This window comes from Macaca fascicularis, chromosome 1, assembly GCF_037993035.2.
Source record: "Macaca fascicularis isolate 582-1 chromosome 1, T2T-MFA8v1.1".
In the NCBI taxonomy this organism is placed as follows: Eukaryota; Metazoa; Chordata; class Mammalia; order Primates; family Cercopithecidae; genus Macaca; species Macaca fascicularis.
In genome coordinates, this window is record NC_088375.1 from 85049878 (window position 1) to 85061921 (window position 12044).

Consider the following 12044-nt stretch of genomic DNA (forward strand, 5'->3'; position numbering starts at 1 on the left):
TTATTTTTTGAAAATCATATGTTCATATCAATTGATGCAGAAAAAGCATCTGACAAAATTCAGCACCCATTAATGATTTTAAAAGCCCTTATAAATACAAAAACAGAAAGAAACTAATGCTTTCCCCCAAGATTGAGAAGCTAGAATGTTCTTCTCATCATTCTTCTTTAGCATAACATAGTGCTGCAAGTTCTTGCAATAAGGCAAGAAAAGGAACCAAAAAGCATATAGATCAGAAAGGGAGAAATAAAACTGTTCCCACCTGCAGATGACATGATCGTCAGAATTAAAAATCCCAAATAAACTATTTTTTAAAACCCTATTAGAACTAATAAGGGAGTGTAGCAACACTGTAGAATACAAAATAAACATGTAAAAATCAACTATATTTCTATATATTAGCAATAAACACATGAACAATAAAATTAAAAATACAATACTATTTGGAATTGCTCAGAAAATGAAATTACTTATCATGATTCTATATATAATGGGTTAGACATCAACACAGGTTTCCTTTGGATAGTGCCAGAACATTACTGTGAATGACAGCAAAACGTTTTAAGATTTAAAAATTTAGCTTTTACACAGAGCTAACAAAGAAGCTCACAACTATTTTGGTGAATGACATAACAACTAGATTATTGATTTGAATATTTTACATCAATATCATCTATTTCAAGGCAGTTTTAAAATTAATTAGCAAGCTTTCAAAAGCTACTGCCATTCAAAGCCACATTCTACTATTAAAAAGAGAAGAGACAGGCTTATGAATAAGTTTTCCAAATTCCTATTGCCTCTCTGAAGACAAATCACCGACCATTCTAGCTGGTCTTCTGTTCTACTGCTTTTTTAGTGTCATACAACTCTAATGTAGACATTCAATGACACTCTTAATGTTACTGTTGGTACCAAAGTCCATGATTCACTTATCACGTTCCCAATCTATAATAACTTACTTTTGGAAAGATAAAAGTAACAGAGATTAGATATATAGATATTTCTTAGGAGGACAGCCTCTTAAAAACACAAAATAGCATTCACAAATTATGCTCAAAATTAAGATCTCCATATATTTAAAATAAACAAAGTGCTAATATGGCATTTTAAATAGTCACTTTTATAAAAGATGCTACATTAGATTATTTCTTCTCTTTTACTTATTTTTGCCTAAAACTGCCTTTCTGGAGAGGCCTGACCATTCTCGTTAAAACAGTACCTTCTGCTCTCTCTTCCTATCCCTCTACTTATTCAGATCATGTAATGCCTCTAAACCCTGCAAAAAACTGCCATTTCATTCTGAGTAAAAACCAAAGACCTTACGACAATCAGTAAGGCTCTACTGATCAGGCAACAAGCCCATTTCACCCCTTTAGTTCTCACTTCCTTCCATTCTCCCTGCTTGCTCATTCTGCTCCAGCCATGCAGTACTCTGTTTTACTTGAACACCTGGGGCACATTTGATTTTAGAGTCTTTGCACCAGCTAGTCTTTCTGCTTAGAACATATATTTTGCAGATAACTGTATGGCTAACCCCCTTGCCTTCTTTAAATTTTTGCTAACATGTCACCTTCTCAGTTAGGCCTACCCCTGGAGCACTATACTTAAAATGATAAAACTCCTCATTTTGCACATCTAATTCTCCTTATTCTATTTTTATTTTTAAAGCACTTATTACCTTCTAACATATTGTATCATTTACAAAGTTATATATTTACTGGTTTCTGTTTTCTGTCCTTTACCCAGGCCAAAGCAAAGATTTTTTGTTTAAAGTTGTTTTGCTTAAGTTGAATCCCAAGAGCCTAAAAAAACACCTGCTACATAGTAGGTGCTAAATATATATTTATTGAGTAAATGCAATAAATGAATAATAGGTATACAAACACTTGTCAAATTTAATTTTAATCTTAGTAATACAAAGAAAAAATAATTGCATAACAAATAAAATAAATTTTCCTGATGCCTGTATACATGCACTCTGCTTGTCTCTAGTGTCCTTCCTCACACCTTACTCACCTTTTCCTCTCCTCACAAATATGCTTTGCCAGACAAATTCCAAAATGAACAGGCCTTCCAAAAAAGCCATCCTTATTCACAGAAGTCTGGGTTAGGTGATCCTCTATGTACTCTCCACGTATCTCCATTTATTTTTCCTGATAGCCTTTTCATACGTATTGCAATAACTGTTTATCTGTTTCCCAGACCAAAATGTGAACTCCTTGAGAGCAGAACCCATTCTTATTTGCCCTTCCCTGACTACCATGCAACTCACATCACATAACACAGACAGGTTCTCAATAGATGTTTTTTGTGTGAATAAACCATTGTTTAAACATTTCCTAAATTGAATTAGCAGTGAATCACAGATATTTACCTGTTACTTGTTTCCTTAGTTTTTCAATTTCTTCTTTTAAGTTTTTTATTTCTAAATCTTTGCTTGCTGTTAGTGGACCATCAACAGTTGAATACTGCAGAGCTTGGACAGTCTGTGTTGACTCTTTAAAAAAAAGAATAAATAAAAATATCACCATACTCCAAATTCTTAACACTAATAACATTATATTGTTTGCAGAGAAATTCTTACACAATTTATAGAACAAAACATCTACTCACTGATAAAAAGCATGTGAATACGTAAAAATTAGGTCATAAAAAAACAGGCCAGGCATGGTAGTTCATGCCTGTAATCCCAGCACTCCGGGAGGCCAAAGTGGGAGGATCACTTGAGTCCAGGAGTATAAGACCAGCCTGGGCAACAGAGTGAGACCCTTTCTCTACAAAAGATACAAAAATTGGCAGGGCATAGTGGCACATGCCTGAAGTCCCGCTACTCAGGAGGCTCAGATGGGAGAACTGCTTGAGCCTGGAAGGTTGAGGTGGTAGTGAGTCATGATCATGGCACTATACTCCAGCCTGGGAGACAAAGTGAGACTCTATAAAAAAAAAAAAAAAAAAAAAATTCCGCTGCATATATATATATATATATATATATATATATATATGAAATAATCCACCTTCTAATAATTTTTGGTTTTAAATACTGTTGGTGTACTCTGCCAGTGAATCAACTATGTAGCTCCTTTTTCTCCTAGTAGGAACATCACCATGTGATAACTCAAAAGCCTGGTATGTCAGTCAGATGCTATATGAAGACCTGAATTGGGTTTACAAATGGAGGGTTAGGCATGTTAATATACATATGCAGAAGTGCTGGCCTTCCAAATTTTGTCTGAAAGTTGAGGCCCATCTATAGGTAACTACGGCTCAACAATGTAGCTAAAATATTTAGTTTAAATAGAAAATATTAATTTATCTTGCAGTTCTAATTAGAAAATACAAGGTTTTAAAGAACAGTAAGTCTATTGAGGCTTATTCCCAGATATCATCAAAAGATATGGAACAAAGAAAATATTTTTTACCATTTTACACCAGAAATGAAATTGCCCTTTGTTCTAAAATAGGTGTTCTGCTATTTATGGAGGGATTCCTACATAATAAGTCTCTCCTTTACCATAATTCTTTATGAGTTAGTGCAAATCATTACTGATTACTTTGTGTGTGCATATGTACGTGTGTGTGTAAACCATAATCCCTATATGTTTGGCGGTCAATAAATATTTGTTAATTTGAATTAAAGGTGTAAGATATACTACATTGTGCATCTGATCTTGATTTTCTGCATCATATAAGTATTTCTTATACATTTCTATCTCTTTGGGTTCAAAACATGCTAAAAACTGGTCCTTTCTGTATTTATTATTTTGAAAAGAACATCCAATGTTTTTATTTTTTTAAGACATCTAAATTGGGGGCAGAAAATGGGGGGACATAAAAATACCCAATGTGGGAGAGGTGCAGGTGTGGTGGCTCATGCCTGTAATCCCAGTGCTTTGGGAGGCCAAGGCAGGTGCACCACCTGAGGTCAGGAGTTGCAGATCAGCCTGGCCTACATGGTGAAACACCATCTCTACTAAAAATATAAAAATTAGCCAGGCATGGTGGTGCATGCCTGTAATACCAGCTACTTGGAAGGCTGAGGCAGGAGAAATGCTTGAACCCGGGAGGCAGAGGTTGCAGTGAACTGAGATCATGCCACCACACCCAGCCTGGGTGATAGAGAAAAACTCTGTCTCAAAAAAACAAACAAAAAACCAAAAAATACCAAATGGACATTAATAGGAGTTACTTTTCCTCCTGTACCCCCCCTGCTACAAGTATGAAGGTGGGGCAGGCATCCTTGCTCATTATTGCCACTTCTCTCCTCAAAATTCCTAGGTCTACTGAAATGGCCATTTCCTGCTTATGTAGTTATCCACTTGTCCTCCCTATCTTACTCTTTTTTAAACAAGGATTTTACATGTTGTTCTCTGCTCTTCTTTCCATTACTACTCTTCTTATTATTCTTAGTGACTTTAACATCAAAATAGATAATCCATCTAACACTGACTTCTGAGGCACATAAATCCTCTACGGCAGATACTGCTGGTTTTTACCCAGCATCTACTCATCTTTTCTTCCTTGTGAACCAAATTCAATTATCAGGCTACAGTATGCATAGGCAAGGTGGGCCCAGTCAAAACTGGCTGGCTTAAATTAATCATAATAATTCCATTCCACATTGCAAGTGTTGGTCAAGAATTAGGTATGTGACCTAGTTAGAACTTAAATGGTACCTTGAGAAGAAGTCCACTAGGGGGCTTCAGGGAGAGGTTTTAATCTCCCATTAAATGAAAGATGTATGAAACTAAATGAAGCTTTCCACTTTCTGAGTCTCTGGATATGTGCAGATATGAAGATAGAACTCTTGGTGTACTCTGCCAATGAATCTATTTAGCTCCTTTTTGTCCTAGCAGGGAACGTCACCATGTGATAAGTCAAATGCCTGGTATGTCTGTCAGATGGTATATGAAGTGAATCTGGTGTATGAAGGGATGTCTTACCTTCCAAAGTTTACATCTGAAAGTTCTACAATATTGTGGAATCAAGGAAAGCCAAGAAATTAATAGGGCAGCTACCCCAAAATTGGCACTGAAACCATTTACTTCTGGCTTCTTAAGTGAGAAAATAAATCCTTATTATTTAAGAATTCTCACATCTGCAGCCCAAAACAATCTAGCTGATAGACTTCTCTCCAGTATAACCATCAGATTAACTGGCCACATCCTAAACTAGTGGTTCTCTACTGCAGGTGTACCATCACCTCATGTGAAGGGGACAGATGGGGAGTCAGTTGTTGACACAGTACATGAGGAGACTGCGACAAGCATTTAACATCTGGAAACTCAGAATGTTCAATATCTCAGAGTGTGAAACTCTCTCTCATGTGAAAAAACTACCTCACCCCAAATGCTTGTGGTTCACCAATTAAGAAATTCTACTATACGCTTTGTCATTATCAATAACGTCATGGCCTCCAAAATCATCTCTCTTATCTGTACAGCTTACTAGTCCAGGGACCACTTCAACAATTCTTCATTCCCACCACAAATGCCAATCAGTGTGTTCTCAACACTTTCCATTTTTTCCTCTTTACTTCCTTACTTACCCTGGTTAGATTCTTTGGTCCATCACTGTTTTGCAAATACCTTCCATTTCTTTACCCTTCTCTCCTCCATTGTACTTATTCTAGAAGGCCCTCAATCTTGGCTAATTTCTACTCTCCTCCTACTCTATGATTTTACCCAAGTAGCTAAAAATGACTGAAAAAAATACACAGTCATTTAAAACTCATAATTACTAAACTTAAATAACATGGAAATATCTGGCTATCCTAAACTATTTCCCTGGCTCATTTACTCTTTTCATCTCTATACTGATCATTTCATATTTTCTCTTTTTCTTGTCAAATATCTATTATCTCCTCTACCTTCCTTACTCTCAGTGGATGACCCTACTTTGTATGTGATTTATTGTCTGTCTCCTCAAAGTAGAAAGGAAACATAACAAGGGGAGGTATTTTTGTCTTTATCTGTTTTTTATTACATTACTAGTCATATGCAGAACAGTTCCTGGCTATTTGATACTCAATAAATGGCTGACAAATGAATGAATCAGTTTAAATGTTAATCTATGTCACTGCTATGAAATAAGTATTCATGCCAAAAGGCAATGATCTTACATTTTTGTTTGCTTTGCTCTGTGTAGACGATACTATACATGTAAAAATACTAAGAACAAATTAAAGAATTCAAAACATTAAAAAAAAAAAACCAAAACACAGGAAATTCTTAGTCATAAGGGGATGGACTAGAAAGCAACAGGTCACTGCTTTGTTTCTCCTGCTGTAAAAAGTAAAAATTCAGTATATAATTTGGAAAAAATCTTATTTTTAAAAACATCTTTGGTTTACTTTACTTAGTTCTCTTTGCTTTCCCAGTCAGAGGTGGGAAAGTGAGCCAGGGAAGTGAGGCATTCTGAAGTGAAGAGGCTATTACAACTGCTTCTTACTTGGAAGCCTTATTCATTTCTGTGAGTGTACTTAGGTCAAGCCTGGCCTTTAAATTGAGAGATAACATGCTGGAAAGAAAAACCACTGAAGCTTCTGGAGGATGTGTGGGGATGATGCAACAATTTGGAAATCTCAAAGTCCGTAAGCATATTGTGCTTTCATTCCCATGGTATATTTTAATTGTTGTACTTGGGGGCTTCATGGGAAGTTAGGGAGCTTTGAAAAGTCAGACAGAAATCTCTGATAGTATAGAATTATTTCAGAGACGAAGAGCTGCTTGAGGAAGAGAATCTGCTTCAAATACATGGCCAGTCTCTTCATCAAGACACTTACCAAATTTGGAAATGGTATAGGGCAGAAAGCTGAAGAGGAGAATAAATCTCCCATAGTTTAGGAAGTGAAGGAGAAAGAGGCGCAACTAGGCTCTATCCAGCTCCCGCTTCTGGGCATTTGAAATCAAAGGTAGGTTTGAATCTAATTAAAAATGCAATTTAAAGGCGGGCACAGTGGCTCATGCCTGTAATCCCAGCACTTAGGGAGGCTGAGGCGGGCAGATCACGAGGTCAGGAGATCGAGACTATCCTGGCTAACATGGTGAAACCTCATCTCTACTAAAAATACAAAAAAATCAGCCAGGCATGGTGGCACACACCTGTAGTCCCAGCTACTCAGGAGCCTGAGGCAGGAGAATCACTTGAACCGGGGAGGCAGAGGTTGCAGTGAGCCGAGATCAAATCACTGCACTACAGCCTGGACAACAGAGCGAGACTCCGTCCCCCCCTCCCCCCCCCAAAAAAATGCAGTTTAGTCTTGTCCAAGCTCAATTCTTGATGGAATGAAAAGGGAGAAGCCTCTCTGGGGCAAAAATAATATAAACTTGCTTCTCTATGTTATTTTTATTCCTGACATCTTTCACATGAGACATTTGGAAAAGCAGAAAAGCATGACAAATGGAAGAAAAAAACAGAAAGGCAGGTTCACAGTTGCTGAAATTTAACAGATAAAGACCTCAAAATATTATTAAAATGTTACAGAAAATAGCGAAAAAATACACAAAAATATGGGGAAATTTCAACAGAAAACTGCAATTGAGAGAATCAAATGAATAAACTTTAACTAAAAAAGACAATATCTGAAATTAAGATTAATCAGATGGACTTAACAGCAAAATGGATATAGCAGAAGACAGAACTAGTGAACCTGAAGGCAGATCAATAGAAAATATCTTAATGAAGCACACACACAAAAAGAAACAATGGAAGGAACAGAACAGAGCATAAAGGAAATGTGAGATACCATCTAACATATATGCAATTACAGCCCCAGAAGGAGAGGAGAAAGTGCACGAGGCAAAATAGTATCTACAGAGACTATGGCTTAGAATTTTGCAAAACTGATAAAATACATCAAACAAGATTGCAAAAGCTCAGTGAATCTCAACCAGGATTTTCTGTTAATACAAAGAAAGCTACACGTACGTGAATCACAGTCCAACTATTTGAAACTGAAGTTAAGGACATAATCCTGAAAGCAGCCAGAAGGGAAAACATATACATTACATTCAAGAGATTAAGATTAACAGCTGGCTTCTCAAGAAATATTATGGAAGCTATTATAGAAAAGAATAAAATAATACATGTAGAGCTCTGAAAGACAAAGCTGCCAAGCTAGAATTCTAATCCAGCACAAGTATTCCTCCAAAATGAAGGTAAAAATAAAGACATTTTCACATCAACAAAACCCTATCAAGAATTGTCACAACACACTTACATTACAAGAAAACAATAAAGGAAGTTTTTTAGGCTAAAGAAAAATGATTCCAGATAGAAACACGGAATTTAGGGAGAAATAAAAAGCACCAAAAGGGTAAATGAATGGGTAAATTAAATGATACTTAAAATTAATGAGTAAAGAAAACGTAAAGCAACAATTGAGTAAAAATGTATTAAAAGATTTATAACACAGATTAAGGTAAACTACATAACAACAGTCATACAAGGAGCTGGTTGTCTAAAGGTTTCTACGTTGTTTGTGAAGTAGTAACATACAAATTACTAAGAAGAAGATATATAAAGACCTAACAGAAAAATGGGCAAGAACCTCGAACCAGAACTTCACAAGACTAGATATCCAAATGGATAGTATATATGAAAAGATATTCAAACTCATTATCCATCAGGAAAATGCAAATTAAAATCACAGCAGGACATCACTATACTTCCACCAGAATGGCTACAAGTTAAAAACGCTGACAATATCAAGTTCTGGTGGGGAGCTGAAGAAAGTAGAACTCATAAATTATTAGTAGAACTATACATTGGTATAATCACTTTGGAAAACTCTTTGAAAATATCTTCTAAAGCTGAAAATCCTCTACTATATGGCCCAGAAATTCTACTCCCAGGTATATATCTGAGAGAAACAGTATATAGGACCATCAAAATAAACATATAAGCACATTTGCAGGAACTTTACTCATAGTAGTCAACATCTGGAAATAACCCAAATATTTACCAACAACAAACTGGGCAATTTTTTAGTGCTTATACACAATGAAATACTAAACAGCAGTCCAAAAAAAAAAAAAAAAAAAAGAGCAAACTACTGATATATACAAAACATGGGTGAATTTTAAAAAACAACAAGTGAAACATGCCATACACAAAAGAGAATATACTGTATGATACCATTTATATGAAGTTCAAAAACAGGTAAAAATTCATTAATGGTGAAAGAAATTAGGATGATGTTTATTTCATAGTGGTAAGTTACAAACTGGGAAGTGGCATCTGAGGACTTTACCCTATGCTGGAAATATTCTACACATGAATATGGGTGAAGGTTACATTAGTGTACACATATACAAACATTTATTAGGCTTATACTTAAAAGCAGAATGCTTGCACACTTTGCTATGTCACCACATAAAAAAACAAACAGAAAAATTTCAGTCACAAAAGGGAAGTAATTCATATGCAGAGATCTTAACAACTTATGGAAAAACAGAAAATAGTCCATTCTATTGATGTCTACACAGCCTTTTTCTCTACTTGGCCTCTAAAACTATGAGAGTAAAATTCTGTGATTGTAAAACTTTGATTATTTCTCTCCTAGGAGTTACAAGTTCCTGATTATTTGTGCATAAATACATTCCTTCATTCACAAAATATGTAAGTAAAATATATAATACGTGACATCCTTTATTTTAGAGAAAAAAGCAGAAAAAGTAGATAGTAGTACTGGGGATATACATATTATTAAATTATAAATAGGATGGTCTGGAAAACCTTCATTGAAGGCATCATTCAACTAGAGACTTGCTTCAAGTAGAGAGTATTCTAACATTCAAAGGTCAAAGAGTTAAGGAAAACTTAGCAAAGGAGACTGGGAAGGACTGGTTTATGAGGAAAAAGAAAACCAGGAGATAAAGTGCCCCGGAAGCGCCCCCCCTGCCAAAAAAAAAAAAAAAGGCATTATCAGGAGGAATAAATGGTCCACAGGATCAAATATTGCTGATAGGTTAAAAGGTGAAGACAGAAATGATCACTGGATTTTACAGCACAGGATAGGGAAATAGACTAGGGGAACAAAGTAGGACTGCTAGGCAGCATGAAGAGCTGACCTGAGGTGAGTGTCTGTGAATCTGAATTAATATTATTAGTCAGCATGTTGTGGGTGTTTTAGGTAAGCTGTCTTCAGCTGGATAGTTGAAGACACAAAGTTGTATTCAAACACGGTTGGGGTTCTGCCAAAGGTATCTGACAAAGAGAAAGCGGAACAATAGATTTGAAGGTATATGCCAGGGTATGATTATGGCTGACCAGAGAATGAAAAATGAGGGTATAAATAGCAGAGTTAAATTGGTGATAGACTTGTAGGTAATGGTGGCAGTGAAGGAATATTGGAGTTAAGGGGTCAGAGAGAGAGAGCACTAGAAAATTATGAGCAGGAAATTATAAAAGATTTGCTGGAAACCGCGATTAATGAGTTTTAGATATGGTAATCTTAAGACATATCTTATTACCATAGGATGGACTGGATGAAATGAAATGGAGAAAACAATCATTGAAGGTGAAGAATAAAGAAACTCACTCAGAATCTTAAAAAGTTTATGTGTATGTGCATTTTAAAATCACCAAATATGGCAGAAGCAATGCTGCAGAGAATGACAATGTGAAAGGAGCTAGAGCTCTTAAATGTTGAGCAAATAAGATAGGAAAAGTCATTAAAGTGCTATAACGAAGTGAGGAGGGTCCCATTTCCCCATCTCCAAAGGTATTCCCACACATTTTTATAAACATAAATATGTACCCACAGGAAACAAAAGCTATTTTGTTGTTGTTTATTATTAATTGTGTGATTTTATATAAATGGTATTATGCTGTTTTCTGCATAAATTTCTACAACTGATTTTTCACCACTTAAAAGATTTTTTCCAAAGATAAAACAACCACTTACAATAAACACCTCATAACACTGTGAGTACAATTCAAAAAGTGAATATATATTTACCTTGAAGTTTTCTACTGAGTTCAAGTTTTTCTTGCTCAAGGCGCTTAATTCTTCTTTCATAAGCTTCAGTTGCTAAGTTGTTGTCTAGAGTCCTCTGAACATTAACATCAAGATCCAGTGAGGTGGGACCAGCTGTAACTCTTAAACAGCTCCGATCAGAAAGTACACTGAAGAAAAAAAAAAAAAAAAAAAAAAGTAGGTTCATACTGTGAGAAAAAGTTTGAAGAAAAATGTTAACATTTTTAAAAAAAGTTTTTAACTGACTCCACATTCATGGCATAAACATTTTTAAATTGCTCATTTAAAACACAGATTTGAATATCTTGCAGCTTAGCCAGCTGGAATAATTATAAGATTTTTTTGCAAAATTACCATAAACTGTTTTTAGAAGCATTTGAAAAAATGAAAACCTAATATCCCCCAAATTATTTTGATTTAAAAAACCCCACAAATTATAAAATGAAGTTTGCTGAAGGGTTACTGGTAGTTTAAAACAATTTGACCACCTAGGTGAAACAGTAGTAGTCAAAAGCACCAACCACGGCCCTCTTTACTAGAATTTGAAATTCAAAAGCAAGTTTCTGTCTTTAATTCAATACGATTTAAATAAAAATACTGCAACTGCTGGACATTTGGTGGTGAACAAAACAGACAAAAATCCTTGCCCATATAGAGCTTATATTCCAGTGACTGAGACAGAAATAAACAAAATAATTGAGATATTCATTACATTAGAAAATGTTAAATGCTAAGGAGAAAACATAAAGCAGGAAAAGGAGAAATAAAGTATTGAAGGGGAGGAGATACAAATTTAGATAAAGTAGTCAGTAAAGCTGTCACTGCTAAAGTAACTTTGAAAAAAGCTAAGTAAAGGTGAGGGGACCACTTAAGGGAATATCAAAAGAAAGAATGTTCCAAGCAGATGAAACAGAAGTACTAAAGCCCTGAGACAAGAGTATGTCTGGCATGTTCACAGGCCAGAAAGGAGGCCTGTGTGGATGGAGTTGAGTAAACAAAGAAAAATAAACTCAGAAAGATAAAAGTAAGGCAGTCATGTAGGGCCTTGTAAGAAGTTTGATTTGGA

At 35.4% G+C, this 12044-nt stretch overlaps 1 protein-coding gene across 42 annotated transcripts in view; it reads right to left on the minus strand.

The window, feature by feature from the left end:
* Positions 1-12044, minus strand: part of CDC42BPA (CDC42 binding protein kinase alpha) — a 328933-nt gene that overhangs the window by 140760 nt on the left and 176129 nt on the right. For all 42 annotated transcript variants that reach the window (XR_010585989.2, XR_012433742.1, XR_010585975.2 and 39 more), the window contains 2 exons: positions 10961-11127; positions 2375-2497 (listed from right to left, as the gene is read on the minus strand). Coding sequence is in view for 37 of the 42 variants with exons in the window: in XM_005541041.4 (XP_005541098.3) it covers positions 2375-2497; positions 10961-11127 (290 nt within the window). In the remaining 5 variants the exon portion in view is untranslated. The remainder of the gene's footprint in view (positions 1-2374; positions 2498-10960; positions 11128-12044) is intronic.